A 15470-nucleotide genomic window follows, 5' to 3' on the forward strand; every position below is an offset into this window, starting at 1 on the left:
AAACATCTGTGTTTTTTTGATGGTCTTAGGGGACCCTTGTGAAAGGGTCACTCAACCCCCCACGGGTGTCCTGACCCACAGGTTGAGAACCACTGGGTTAGAGCTCTCTTTCAAAGCAGCCTCATTTCATTTGGGGCATTAAATTAGGAAGTTTTCCTGAGCTGGCTTGCAGTGTTTCCCTGTTTTTGCCCTGGAAGCCACAAAGAGCAAACACATTTCCTATGGACATTGGTACACTGTGAGCGAGGCCTCCCTGAATCTGGCCCCTCTCTAGAGGAGGGGACCCCAGCCGCTCTCCTCCTTCACCACCCAAGGCAGAGCAGTCTGATGGACTTGGTGTTGCTTAATGTTTATTTTGACTGTAAGGATGTGAGTGCTTTGGTATGTGACTGACCGCTCCCTGCCTTCCATGGAGGCTGAGGGAGGAACAGAATGTCCCAACTTCAGGTGGGGGATCAGCAAACAGTCCAGGCTGGCTTCTTCCCAATATGAGTCGAGTTCCTAGGGTAGGCGCTGCTCTGTCTGCAGCACTGACGGGTGTAAAAGATCAGCAGGGCCAAGGGTTCACAGAACAAGCATCTCCAAGGGAAGCAAACATGTGCAAAAATGATCAAGTCTTAGACCAGGGGGACCTGGCCTAGCTTGAGGTGAAGGGGGTTAGGTAGGAAGCTTGCTGGAAGTCCAAGTCCGGCAGCCTTGGGGGTCACGGGTCGCTTCTCAGGTCGGACGGAATGGGCAGCAGTTTCACTCCACAGGAGAGCACTGTCTTGTCCCCCAAGTTTGTGGGAGTGCCACTGGTCCTTCACTCGACCACATCAATGGTCAGCATGGCCTTGATTGCAGGGAATTTATTGCAGGAGAAGTCGGCGACCAGCTGCTTGGTGCCACTCCGGGTGGGCCGAATCTCAAATCGGATCCGGGACTTCTCCTTGGGGCGCAGGGCTGGCACACTGACGGGGAAGGACAGAGGTTAGTGTCGATGTGAAATCCAGAGGGTTCAGGCTATATGGGCCGTCTAGGGCTCCAAGTTCTGTTCTAGTGGTGTCAAACAATGCTACCATTTCTTCAGCTTTCCCAGCTGCCTCTTAGGTGAGCTGGTTCCCTTCAGTGACATCCTGCTGTGGAGGGAACAGGTAATCTTACAGCTCCCAAATATGCTAAGCCCTAAAGATCAGATCTTAGCACTGGCAATTAGGACTTCAAGCTTCATGCATCCCGAACAAAATGAAGGCACAGATTCTCGCGTACCAAGCTCCGCAAAGAATGAAGATCTGAGTCCAGAAGGTTCTCTGCCTGTCCTACCTAAAGGCTCTGGGCAGGCCCCCCTATCCCACTCTTGGCCACGCCACGAAGCTGCTTGGGCCCGGGACTCACTCGATTTTGAGGTTGCCACGCAGAAGGCCGCTGCCCTCCACCATCAGCACGCAGTCCCTCACCGGCTCGTCCAGGGGGTTGGAGAAGAGCATCTGCACGTTCACGGGTTTCTGCACCCGCGCCCGGTCCAGCACCTGAGGGGAGGGTTCAGGGGTCAAGACAAAATGGCGGAGGGACAAAGAAACATTGTCTAGGATGTATGAGAGCAGGCCATTTCTTTTAGTCCTAAGGGTCAGACGGCCTCCTAACCTCCATGTGGGGTACCAAGACGTCACTACTCTTCCCACAGTATATATGGGAAACCTGGGCTTAGAGAGAGACCTGTGCTGTTCTCTGTGACTGAAGCATAAAGCTCGGCGTTTCCAGAATAGACGGCAGCTACTTTTGGGGAGAGAACCAATGCCAGTTAGTTTTCTTGAGGCCCCTGCTTATGTTTTGTTTTTGTTTTTTCTTAAAAAATCACTGTGTGTGTATGTGTCTGCCTGTATGTATGTCTGTATGCACACACACTCAGGAGGTTAGAAAAGGACCTCAGATCCATGGAACCATCTGGTATGGTGTTGGGAAGCAAACATGGGTTCTCTGTAAGAGCAGTACATGCTTTTGACTGCCATTTCTCTAGCCACCTTTTCTTTTTCCCCATTGAAGCCATTCCTGGGAGCTGTCACGGGAGGACAGAGCAAAGACTCCTGAGGTTGTCCACATGCAGACTCATAGCCATGGTCCCTTCTGGGCTCGGCCACAAGCACTGGGCCAAACAGGCCGTTTTTCTGTGGCGACACCCAGGCTACTGATTTCCTTCTCAACTTTGGGAGCCCAGAGAATTCCTTTGTGCCACTCTGTGGTCTCAGAGGACTCCAGCACTGACCAAGCTGGGGTCATAGAAGAAGTTGGTGGGATTTGGGTGCACAAAAGCAACACAAACTGCTCACCCCAAAAGGTTAAGGCTGTTATCTGCCTGCTAAGCATCAGCCATGATCTGGGCAGACATAGCTGGTAAGGAGGGATAATTAATAATCTCTCACCATCTAGCAAGGAAAAAATGATGTCATGGAAAGGAAGAGAGTGTTTTGGAAACATGTTGAAATTGCCTGACTGGCAGATTTTATTGTCTTCCTTTGAGAACTGATGGAAGTTGTTGAGTTTGTTTGTTTGTCTTTGTTTTTCTTGTCATTAGTGCTCATGGCTACCATTGCACAGTGTCAAAGGCCAAGTTCAGACTGATTTGGCAGCTCGGGGAAATCACACGCTGGGAAGCAGAAGGGCCTACCTGGTCCCAAAGCCTAGGCTAGTTTTTGACAGACACTGTAATATGGAACAGTATACTGTAAATAAGTGAAATATTAAATATCATGAATAATGTCATCTCTTTCTTAGAACTCGAAGTATATGAAATAATTTGAAGAGAAAAGCACAGTTTTGTGCTATCAGGATATGACAGTGCTGTAGAGACAGTGCCACAGTCTTACTGTAGACATTAAATTTATACATCTATATCTTTATCTTTATTGTTGTTTATTAACCAAATTTATAAAACACACAAACTTGTATTTTTAAGTATCTGTTTTTTTATGGTTACATATTAACTAAGGTCTACAAATATATCCAGACTGGATGAGAAACGCTGGTCATGAACTCGAAGGTTCTCACCCCTTTGGAAAATATTCAGATTTTAGTTTTGATCCCATGGTCTAAGGCCCCCATGTTAATCTATGTTAATTACCAATCAGTGTTAGATGACACAAGAAAAATTTTACCCAGAATATTTTTTTATGCATTTTCTTCATCATGAGTCTAAAACTCTGACACTGTGCTGAGTGAGCCACACACTGACTTATTTGGTGGATAAAAATATCTCTGTTTTCTAGAAGCTCAGCAAGAGGGGAGGACGTTTGAAAGAAGGAAAATTGGGTGTATCTTAGAAAGACTCAAGGAAACTCAGTATGGCCTACTTCTTGACTGCATCAGTGAAAAAAAATGTTACCATGCCTTTAAAGACAAATTAGACATCATACGGAAATCCAAAAGAAATGTCGAGTGAAATTGAATATGAATAAAAGATGTAAGGATGTTTGAGGATTAGGGAGTAAAATTAGGAAAATTAACTTAATTTAAATGCTCATCCTTTTAGGACAAAGTGTCTTTATAGCTGAGCTGGTCACCGCCCAGTATTGTTGCCCAGCTTTGGGAGTTGGAGAGAACACTCAGCTGAGAGGGACAGAGAGAGCTTCTGAGAAATGAAGGGAGGCCCCACCATGCAGGAGCTTCCCTCTGGGAAGGGGGGAAGGGCAGCCCAAGCCACCAGCCACAGCCACTCATGGAGGTGTTGTTCCTGTTTTTTGAGGTATATGTGGTAAGGTGACCCCAGAACAAGATTAACACCTGTTCTACTGGCATTGGCTACCAGACAAGGGAACAATTTGTTATATGAAGGTATGCTTTTAACATTCTAACAAATGTTTAGAATGTTCTGAGGGCGCCTAACTGGTGACCAGGCCTAATCTGTGAAGACCCACCCTGAGAGACAAGCATCTTCTCATTCCCCTGACAGCTGGGGGAACAGACTTAGCCAAAGGAGCCCAGATACAGAGCCAAGTCTCTTTAGATGCAAGGCCCAAGACTGGAACTACTGTCCTCCAATGGCTGTCAGATCACCTGAGGTCAGATCACCCCCATTCTGAGGCATAGCTGGACCATAGCTGCATGGGGAAATGGGGTCCTGTTCAGAGTGGGCACCCTACACCCCTGTTTGGACATAAGGAACCCTAGGAGCTATGGAGAGGTGGGACCAGGGTTGACACAATTACCTGGATCCTATACCATGAGGACTCAGAAAATAAGAAGTGGGATTGTGCGGGAAGAGGCAAGCACTGTAAATAGATAAATTAGACGAAGGGTGACCCAATCCACTAGGCTCTTGTGTACATCCCTAGGGAAAACCCTGCCTTTTCTACTCACTGCCTGGTGGCTAGTGGGGTTCCTAGGACAAGGGTCTGAGGGGGGCAACCCGTCCCATCCTCTTACCTCCAGGGTCAGAGTAGGGTTGTCCAGGATGACATCCCGCTCCACCACCACCTCAGCCTCATCCGCCACCTTGCAGATGGCTGTGACCCGGATCATGTTGTCTGCCTTCAGGTACCTATCATACTGAGAGTATGCAATCTTCACAGGCTGCTGTCTTTCTGAAAGGAGAAGCAGGGCGTGGGTGGGATGGGTGCGAAGATGATCTGAGATCATCTTTAGAACTGAGTTGAGGGGGGCTGAGCTGGCAGTAGGTAGTCTATTGCTTTCAAAGCCTTCAGTACTCAGGTCTTGTGGGCTTCGTGTATGTGTGTTTCTTGGCTTTGGTTTGGCATGTGTGTGTGTGCAGAATAGGGGTTGAGGAGGTGCCAGGAGGCAAGTCAGCAAGCAGAATCCAAAAAAGAGGGACTTGAAGGGCTGATGCATCTGCCCCTCCCAATGCTGGGAAATGTCAGAGTGAGCTTCCTTGTCAGGGACAGGGAAAGAAAAGGATGGTAACTTATTGCCTAATGGCAGGGACAGTAAGGGTGACAACACAGTAATGACTAGGAAGGGAGGCCAAGGCATGGACCAAATAAACGCTTCAATTCCTCCAGTCATCTAATGAGCTGCCATTCTCGGGTGGCAGTGCCATCCACTTCCTCCCTCCCTTTGGGCTCTCCTGCCTCAAAGCTGCTCACACGCTAGGCAGGCAAAGCTTTAGAGACCACGCAAGGTTTTCTAGATCATGATACCCCTCTTTTGCTTCACAAGAAAAGCCTTCCATGGTTTCTTCTTGCCGCCTTACGAATAAAGTTCAGACCTTCAACATGGCCCTGCCCCAACTGTGCAAAAGGCACCTCTCCTTGAAAACAACTAAACAAACACCCCACACTTTCTCTTTATTCTATACACAGATCGGGCACATTTCTAACACACCTTGACCTGTGGATTTTCCCTCAAAGGAACCTTCTCTTCTGGCTTCTCTCTAGGCTTTAAAGACTCTTCCTGTGGCCCTGGGGACAGGATCCAGGGCCTGTACATGCTAAACTCATACTCTTATCGCGAGCTTTCACTCTATAAACATCTCCCAACCCTGCAGGTCAAGGGATTCCTCTCTCTTCAGATGGTCTTGGGCACTGTCCTCCTCCACACAGTTGTGCTTGGTAGCCGAGGCTAAGAAAACTAGAAGAAAGTCCCTTCTGCTTTCACTGCTGAGGGGATTGGCTAGACTGTCCCCAGCATGGAGAAGGCATCCTTGAATCAGAAGATCCAACCTTCCCAGTAGTCTGACTCTGAGGCTCATGGAGGGAAGGAGACACATCCAGGCTTACTCAGAAAGTCCCTGAGCATCAGGATTCCAGGACCACTTCACCTGCCTCCTCTCTGCTTTCCATCCACTCTGTTGTTTATTATGGAGGATTAAAATTGTTTCCCCCTTCATATGGAATATGTTTTGGCCTACAGAAACAGAGTGTCCTGGGCTAGAGATGCACTTTTGGTAGATGTTTTGTCTAGCATTCAGGAGACCCTGGGCTCCTTCCCCAGGTCTTCTCCCACAAAAAAAGCTTCTTTTATTTATTTTTTAAATAGCAGAAGTTGCTTCTGAGATTGAAATTTCTGTTGGAAGACAAGCTGTGAAGAGATGCTGCTTTTCAGAAGAGGCAACACAGCTCAATTTCTCTTGGAATTCTTTCAGGGCAGGCTGTATAATTAATCAGTTTCCATTAATTCTTGAGGTGAAGCAAATGGCCACCCCACCCTTGTTAATCTGCTTTGTCAGCCTAAACTTTTCATAACAGCTCAAAGATTTTGCCAATGTGAGGCACACCTACATTCTAATCCCACAGAATCAACCTCCCTCTACTCCGCCTTGTTCCCTTCCCACCTGGGCTGCCCTGGAGTAACAAGTCACCAAACCTCCCAAATGCTTAGATCTCCAAGAAAACCTGTCACTGTCATCGGGAGTCCAGAGACTGCACTCAGACCTTGAAAGCTGTGGGCAACGTGGGGTGAGGATTTAAGACCCTAGGACCTATTGCAGACCACGCATGGCCAAACCTACAGCAAGGTTCAGGGGATGAGGGCAGGGTAGCAGCAACAAAACCAGGAAACAAAGATCCAAGACCTCATCACTGGCCCTTCACTGTGGCACAAGTAAGCCATATGTATCTGAAGCCTTATGTGTGCCTCCATAACATAGGTCTTGAAATCCATCCCTTTTAGAAGGTCAGATGAGGTTACATTCACTCTGGAAGTCATGCAGGGTGGCACAAACCTGTACAGGGCCTTGTGCCGTGGCTATGAGCTGGCAAAGCCTCCCTTCTTCCCTTGCTAGGGCGTGATAAATATGTAGTTAGCACCACAGTGACTGGCCTTGCTCATAGGACAGCAATTTCCAGAGCACTGGGACTAAGGCTTACCCATGGAAGCCATTCACTTCTCTGCCCATAGTCAGCTGACTCATCAAAAGCCCAGCAAGAGCCCTTTGGTGATAAGCTCCTTAGATTTATTGAACCCAACCAACCACAGGATAAGTTACCTTCTTCAGGATCCAAGGATATTGTGGCAGAGTCCTTCCATACTTCATGAACAAGGGTACCATTGTAGACGATGGTCCAGGCGGTCATGTTCACTGACACTGTCTTCCTGTCTCCGGTCAGGTTTTTGAGAATCAGGGCCATACTGACTTCTTTTCCAACTGCCAGGACACCAGTGACCTTGAACCTACCAGAAATGCTGGGCTCCCCTTCCTCCCCTGCCAAATCCCTCGCAGACGTTGGGTCGAAAGTTGCATTAGGCTTGAGTTTGCTCAAAGCCTTTTGGTGCACTTCTCTTTCCTCCCTGGAACCTGTGTGTTGGTGAGAGAAACAAAAACAGAACAAGGATTCCTCAGGGATGTGGCTGGAATTCAGACAGCGAACAGAATGACCTGCCTGGAAAGTGACCTAGAACTAACATTGACACTACTTCTCTGTGCCGAGTTGCTCCAGGCGAGTGTCTGATTTTTGTCAGGTCTCCACTAACCCTTCTTAGAATAAGGCTTCCAGATAAGCTGGTCTCTGGTCCTTTTCCAATTCAAGCCCACACTGTTAGGAAGCCACAGGGAAGGCTAGCTCTATGCAAACATTATTACTTCATCATTTCTTTGTTTTAAATTACATTTCTTTCGTTTTTTACCTCCCTTCATCCCTCCCTCTATTCCTTCTTTTTCTTTCCTTTCCTCCCTCTCTTCCTTTCTTCCTTTGATCTCTTTCCCACTTCTTTTCCCTCTCTCTGGATGAAAGGTCCTTTGTGAGACTTGAAGAATAAACCAATAATTTAGAAACAAAAGGCAAAACTGAATTGAGAAGAGTTAGAAGGACTCCGTAAGCAAAGCCGAAGCTGTGAGAAAGAACTCCAGAACGCCTCCCCATGTCCCCTTGCCTTGCGTCTAAAGGCACTTTGAGAGTCAGCAAGTGACACTTTTGTCTGTGCAAGCCAACAGGAACTTCCTGTGGCAAAAAAGGCTCCGAGTTATGACAAGTTCAAATTACTGAAAAAATTAGAGTCTCGAAAAAGCAAGGGCTAATATAAGAGAGTGCATTTCCTGATTCAATAGGTGCTGCTGACTATGACGGTAGAAGCAGCGTGCAAAGATAGTGGTGACACTATCAAGGCCGTGGCACACTGAGAACAGAGCAAGTAACTCCTAGCCCAGGCTGACAAAGCTCTTTGCCTTGACCTGAAGACACCTGCACCATACAGCAGAAGGTCCTGGCCTCCCAAGAACATAAAAGAGTGGCCATGTTGGCATTTGTGGCCCGTACGCGTTCCCCTACCAACTTGTGAAAAATTCAAGGTAAACCAGAAGGCTTAAGATAAGTACTCGACAAGTTAGTGAGTCCTTTCCATGAATTATGTTAATTTCCTGGCAGGGACTCACATATCTAAGAGAAACTACTGGTTTGGACTACTCTGGGATTTGGATGAAGAAAGAAAGACACTCATCTCCAGGGATCTGGAGCTCGGTCCAAGGATCCGCCCCTGTACCCATCCTGCTGCAGAAGGTGGCCAGATTACCCGACTGGAGAGCTCCCGGAAGGCCTGGTTCCTCTGGATGCCCTTCCATTCTCTAGCTGGGTTGCCAGTCCACACCCACGGCTGAAGGCTGTGCTGAGACCGAGCCTCTCTGCCTGGGTCCTTGAAGCAGGCATTTGCACAAGGAGGTTCGGGGCCTATATAGGTCACCTGCTGAGCTTACTCAAGACTGCTTCCTGTTGCTGTTTTCCACTACAGTTTTGCTATTGTGTAAATGCTTAGCAACCTATTTTATGAGCTTTTCTTGCCTGGGGCCCTCTGAGACCAAGTGGCATCATTGGGCAAAAAAATCTGGGTGACATTAGACAGCTGCTCCATTCTTCTGTCATGCATGATACAGGCACTGCCAGAGGTCCTGTAAAGAGCTTCCTGCCGGGCCCCTCTCCATTGCTTAGCAGGTAGAGGACTCTAGAGAAGCAGGCTCAAAGTGTGAGAGTAACAGAGAAAGTCCAGGCTCTCACAGCCAGGTAAGCAGTACCTAACTAAATAGTCTGTGGGAAGCCATAATTCTAGGGAGGGTACAGCTTTCCAAATGGACAAAGATCACCATCCTAGTCATTAAGTGCTTACTGTGTGCCAAGCACTGTACTGTACATTTTTTGTATTGAAGTCCAACCCAAGAGAGACACTGCTATTCCTGTTTTATTGGCAAGGGGACAAGAAAATCAGAGAGCCTACGAAGCCTGTTATAAGTGATAGGTAGGAGTGACAGTCACCTTCTGTCCTGGCTTGTTTGGTTCCTGTTCCCTTACACCGTGATGTTAAAAATACCAGTCGGGGGCTGGAGCGATAGCTCAGAGGTTAAGAGCACTGGCTTCTCTTCAGAGGTCCTGAGTTCAATTCCCAGACATGGTGGCTCACAACCATCTATAATGAGATCTGGTGCCTTTTTCTGGCCTGCAGGTGTACATGCAGACAGAACACTGCATACATAATAAATAAATAAATCTTAAAAGAATAAAAGAAAATACCAGTCTGGCACCACCTGCCTCTCCTATGGCACCATCTGCTGTTTCATCTCCAGGGGACCTGGAATAGGCATTAGGGCAGAACTTGTGGAAGTTATCAGAATCAAAATACAATCACTTGTGTCAATCATAACAAAAATAAACAGCTAAATGAAGCCGGGAGGTTACAAAGGAAGAGCTGTTCTGCATCAATGCCTCATAATTTGCTTTGGCAAAAGACTGCCAGAACCATGAGCTTCTACAACCCAGCAACAGAAGAACCACAGGATATCTGCCCGGCAGTTCTCTGCCCAACCTTGCACCAACACCACCTCAGTCTTTAGCCACTGTGGCCAAAAACTGCTGTCTTAGAACATCTGATATAGTCAGTCTTCCTCATTTCCGTCTCTAAAAACATTCTCCTTACGCCGGTCCCTTTGACTATACAGATAGTTGACTGTGGCATGTGTGTTCTCTTTCCAGTGCTCTACTACCCTCAAACACATGTATTTCTCTTTTAGAGAATCTCAACAGTGTTTACTGACTGAGGGCAACCTGCAAAATACCCATCTAGCGGTGCCTAGAGTGGATGCCGCTGGCCTTGGAGCCAGACTCCGCCTCCTGGAGCCAGTGTCCTCCTGTGGACACTGGTTAACACCAACAGCCAGCAGCTGTCAGACATTAGCCTGCTAAAGCAACTGATAAATTATTCGGGGCCATTTCTAAAGTTGAGCTACACCTTCAAATGGAGAGCTTTGGTCATCATGGCTGTCCTGCTGGTTCCCAAAGCAACTTCTTAGTGACAAATCTAGAAGGGACTTCACAGCAGATGGCCTTCCAAGGCGACTGTAGAAGGCCAGCAGTAATACAGATAATGGAGATTTCAGGGACCATGGCATTAGTCTCCTCAGACCTCTGGGCTGCTTAGGGGATGAGGGCTATGAATGTAGATGACACAAACCCATATCCATGATTTTCTTTGTCTACTTTTTTGTTGTTGAGATGGCATTTTCTGTCTATATTTTTGAAGTGGACTGAGAGAGAAACGTGTCCCAAAGCCCTTGAGGACCATGCCTCTCCCTGTGATGTTCAGTCATAGTGACATATGCTCAGTCGTACAATTGAGAAAGGGACACACCTGAAGGTGGGCTGGGCTTACAGCTGTCTGGGCTCTAAAGCTAACCTCCTCAGGTGTTGTAGCTGTCCTTGATGCCTCTGCCCCAATGAAGACAACGGTTGAGCACTTAATGGTAGAGAGACATCCTCCCATTTGTGCAGAACTAGCTGAGATGGAGGGGTGTCAAGTAAAGGCTTTTTTCGCTGCACTCTCAGAGCCGTCCATCCATCACCAAGCCTCACGTGGCATCACTCTGTCAGCACCAGTCCTACCTTCTGGATGCTTGTACTTGTCTGTGACATCCAAACGTGAGTTGCTTCCCACCGCCTTGGTGCTGATGTATTTGCCAATGGAGTGAGTGTCCAAAGAGTTCTGCTTCTTGTTGCCATTCCTCGTATTATAGATCCAGGTGATGCGATCAGCATTGACCTCCGCGAAGATAAAGACCATGTCAAAGTTCCGGTCCACGTCACCCTCTCGGATCCCATTGACTGAAGCAGGGCCGCACTGGAACACACCTGATGGCCAAGAGGCAGAGTCTGGATGCATGCAAGCCACGGCTAAGCCCACCCACTCCAGCCTGCCTAGGATCTGCCTTGCACCAACACGTCAGTCCTTTGCCAGACTTGAGCCCTGACTGTGACCCATTGGTCTGGCATACAGACCATTGCCATTGTCACCATCACTCTGTACCAAGTCCCTGGTCCAACTTCACTTAAGATTGGCTCAATTGTATGCGTCTCACCCGGGCTGACCCCCTGATGTCAGCCTGGTCTTGCTGTGAAGTGCTGCCTTCCACCTATGAACTCATGCTAGCCCAGAGGCACATTGACCTCTTATTTCTAGAAGTCTTTCTTCAATATCGAGTGCTTGGGATCCCTTGCTCTTCTGAGTTCCTAACCCCAACCTTCATTTTTATCCTCCAGTATTCAACTCAGGTAGATTATTTGGTTAGACAAAGACAGACATATATAGAAACACACTATATACATATATACATTACATATTACATACATATGTATGTGTATTAGTCCACATGTTTGCCAAACAAAAAGATGCACACATGACATTTTATACATGGAGGAGAGTGACTCAGATTTTTTTTTTAAATCATAAATCACAAGTAGTAAATTTGATATCTTGCATACATGAAACACTTAACAGGTCAATAGTCTTATTAGTCCTGATATTTTACTTTATTCTCCTTTCTGTTCTCCTTTCTGTTCTGTTTTCACTTCTTGACATGGTCATAATTTATTAACTTGATTTTGTAACCACTCCTGAGTTGCACTGAAAAGGTTTAAAAAAAAATAGTGGCTAGAAAATATCCAAAAGGTTCCTTTCTAGCCTCAAATTTACAATACACCGTGGTTCTGTTAGGAAGGTCAGGTGTTACTGGGTGAGGTAAGGGTATGAGGGTGACAGTAAGTGGCTTTTTATTTTATGTGTTTTTATAATTATCTGAGTTACTCAGATTGTTTCAATTATACCATGTATTATTTTGTATAAATATATATTAATTTATACATTTTTTTATTGTTTGAAAGAAACTCAAAGTAAAGGTAACAGACAAGACAGGCTTCTCTAGAGGTTAGAGGCAGAAGAAGAAAAACCCCAGAGAGTCCAGGATCTACCTTTAATGGGAGAGAAGGAGGTAAAGACAAAAGCTACCACATGGGTCCTGAGCAAGCGGCAAGGCAGCCAGCTACAGGGAGACTAGCCTCTCAGAAGGCACACAGGAGAGGCTGGAAGCAGCCCCTTCCACTGCCTTGGGCCTGTTACAGGCAGAGTAACAGGACTGGAGGGTATTCTCCCCCCCATCCCCCTTGCTTGATCTGTGGTAGCAGCAGCCAGAGGGGCTGCAGAGGGAGGATCCATTTAAACAGCAGCATCAACAACACAAAATAAGGAGAACCCTATTTAGAAAATAGAAAGTTTTAACCCACTGGGCATTGTGCTAAGGAGGGCTTTGGGTTACTTCCTTCCATAAATAAGAGAGTTGAGCTCAGAGTAGCTCCAGCACGATTACCTTGGCTCCTCTCCTGGGGGGTGGCGTCCAGCACCTGCCATCCATTGTATGAAGGGCCTAGGTCAGGCCGCACGAACCAGCCTTCATTCCAGACATGGAAATTCCTGCAGACAGAAGGCCGCATAACCAGTGAGCAGCAACACCATGCCTCCGACCAACCAACAGAGCTCCCAGACCCTCCTGAAGATGCTCCCTGAGCCGGGGACTCCGCTAGTTCCGGTGGGCATCATCTCCCTGAAGTCCTCCCACGCCTGGAACCTGAGGCTCAGAGACAGAGCTGGGGTGAGTGGGGGCCCTGCTCTGAAGAGTAAGAATCAGGGAAAGAAACGTAACTTCATCTAGAAACTGCTCACGTGTCTGGGTGACCCTTGAGCCATGCACGCATGAGGCAGATCATGTAGGCCAGCAAAAATGAGAGAACTGAGCAGCTCCAACTCTACTCAGGCAGTTTGCAGTCACGAAGGAGTTTGCTAGTAGACAGTTAAGACTACAGCCACTTAGCACACCTTGGGTATAAGCCAAGTAACTCAGCATACATTAATTTAGCCTAAAGAGAAAAGACAGCCACTTGCTGGAGTTGCCAGGCAGCACCTCTAACCAGAATCAGTGACATAAAGGAAAATGTATTCGCAGAGAACAAAAAGAGATAAATAAGAATATTCTGGAAGGACAGAGTGGAACCTTTCCACTGCAGCCTCCCCGATATCTGAAATTGAATAACTCAATGGGTGAGTTTGCTAGGAGAATCGCTACAACAGAGGAATGATGAACACACTTGAAGAGAGATCTGTGCATCACTTGACTTATCTAGTCTGGAAAAAAAAATGATGAAGAAGAAACAGTAAAGTAGAAAATAGGTACAGTACATACGCCAGACAGAAACATACCATATTAAGATTATAAAATACCTACAAATTAATAAAAGCAAAAGAAAAGAAAAACATGCCAATAAAGAGCGACGAACAGTTTTCATAAGCACTATAAACGATGACTGAACGGATGACACTCATTTTAACCTCGACGCTATTAAAAGATTAAAATGACAAAGAGAAACCGTGACAGCCTTGCAGATCCCACCTGCTTGGCTAGCAGAGATTAAAGTCTAGGCTGCCGGCCTTGTTTACTTTCAGGCAAGAAAGCAAGTGTTACTGCATACTACCGGGAAGGATTTAAATCAGGATGGCCTTTGCAGAGGGCAATTTGACAAAGAGTAGGAAAAAAAAATCTCTAAAAATTTGCATACTCACTAAACCTGTACTTCCTCCATGAGGGATTTCTCCAGTTTGTGTGTGTGTGTGTGTGTGTGTGTATGCGCGCGCGTGTGCTCATGAATATGCACAGCTGTTCAGGTTAAGGTGCTCACTTCAGCATTGCTTGTGAGAGCAAGAATGCTGCAAGAAAAATTTCACCAGTAAAGGGATGACCGGATAAATTGTTGCACAGCGGTAAATAAAACACCATCCAGCTGTAAAATAGATAACAAGCAAAGTGGAGCTAGTATTTAACACAGAGAGGTTATCTCAAATACAGCATGAAGGGGAAAATGAAACAAAAACTCCGTGTTTGACGCTGGTCATCCTGGATGCCAAAGCAGGAGGATGTGAACTCCAGGCCAGACTGGGTTACATAGTGACACACATCTCAAAGACAAAACAAACCCACACACACACAAATTACTACACACACATGTAGTAATAATAAAAGTACAATTGGTAGAGGAGTTAAGGAAAAGAAACACATGTTTAGAAAATTATGTATGCTACAAAAATGGCAATAGCAAAAATAATGCAAACATGGAAAGTTAAGTATTCTAACTGCCTTCCGTGCAGTTACTCTCTTCTTTTGTGCGTGATGGTAGGGGTCAAACCCAGCACCTTGTGTATGCTAGGCAAGCCCTCTGCCATTGATGCAAAGTCCTGCTCCTTTAGCCATTGACTCTATAAAATGGAAATAATCACCATCCCCTTTTTTATGATTCTTAAACTGTGGCAGCGAGAAAAGTTATCCTCACACTGACACTGAGTAAACTTGATTTCAAGTGTAAGGAGGGAAAGGGAAATGAATGTCGTGTCAGCAGGACATGTTAACAGCTTAAACACATGATTGATACTACACTTAAAATAATCTCGCCTTTTGAAGGCTCTGATGGCAAGGAGCGTATGCTTATGATATACTATTTACTCAAAAGTATATGATTAACTGAACTGGGGTTGTAGCTCTGGTAGAGGGCTTGCCTTGCATGGGCGAGACCCTGGACTCTGGGCTGGGGGCTGGTGGATTAAGGTGTTTGCTTTGCAATATTCCTGGAAGCCACATGATGAAAAGAGAGATCTGGCTCCCACAGATTGTCCTCTGACTACCGCATGCTCACTGCGGCACACATCTGCACCCACTACAAACACACACAAACACACATGAGTTTAAACAAAGAATAAATATAAAAAAATTTAAAAACTCTAGGCTCAGTCCCCATACTGAAAAACAAGCAAATCCTATGACTGAAAGCATGAAGTGGCTGGCTTCCAAATATGAAAAGTAATGGGATGCATCTATCACATGGTCTAGCTCGTTCTTGAACTTTGAAAAATATATTATCTTAATTCTATAATGAATTTTTAAAACGCACTAAGGAATGGATAGGAAACTATCAAATGTTAAAACTTCTCTTATGTTTTGAGAATTCCTGTAATGAGAGAAAAAAGCTCCGGAAAAGACAGACACGCCTGCCTCAGAAGCCTGCTCCTTCCAGCTCCTCACCTGCACTAACTGGAATGCAAGCCTGGAAGTCTACAAGCCATTACTCTAGAGCTTGTCTTGAGCTCTGTCACTTCTGAGTTCCTAGGGGATTCTGTCTAGAAAGTGGTCTCGGACCTCACTTTCCTCTGCAGGTAAACTCCAAACACAGACTCAGGTACTGTCTCAC

General features: G+C 46.3%; 1 protein-coding gene across 1 annotated transcript in view; it reads right to left on the bottom strand.

The window, feature by feature from the left end:
* Positions 1-343: 343 nt before the first annotated feature.
* Positions 344-15470, bottom strand: part of Tgm3 (transglutaminase 3) — a 38524-nt gene continuing 23397 nt past the window's right edge. The window contains exons 8-13 of the mRNA XM_060371396.1: positions 12548-12651; positions 10791-11036; positions 6917-7225; positions 4399-4556; positions 1375-1508; positions 344-950 (exon numbers count right to left, since the gene is read on the bottom strand). Coding sequence (XP_060227379.1) covers positions 803-950; positions 1375-1508; positions 4399-4556; positions 6917-7225; positions 10791-11036; positions 12548-12651 — 1099 coding nt within the window. The 3' untranslated portion in view covers positions 344-802. The remainder of the gene's footprint in view (positions 951-1374; positions 1509-4398; positions 4557-6916; positions 7226-10790; positions 11037-12547; positions 12652-15470) is intronic.

The sequence above is a fragment of the Meriones unguiculatus genome, chromosome 18 (assembly GCF_030254825.1).
Source record: "Meriones unguiculatus strain TT.TT164.6M chromosome 18, Bangor_MerUng_6.1, whole genome shotgun sequence".
Classification (NCBI taxonomy): domain Eukaryota; kingdom Metazoa; phylum Chordata; class Mammalia; order Rodentia; family Muridae; genus Meriones; species Meriones unguiculatus.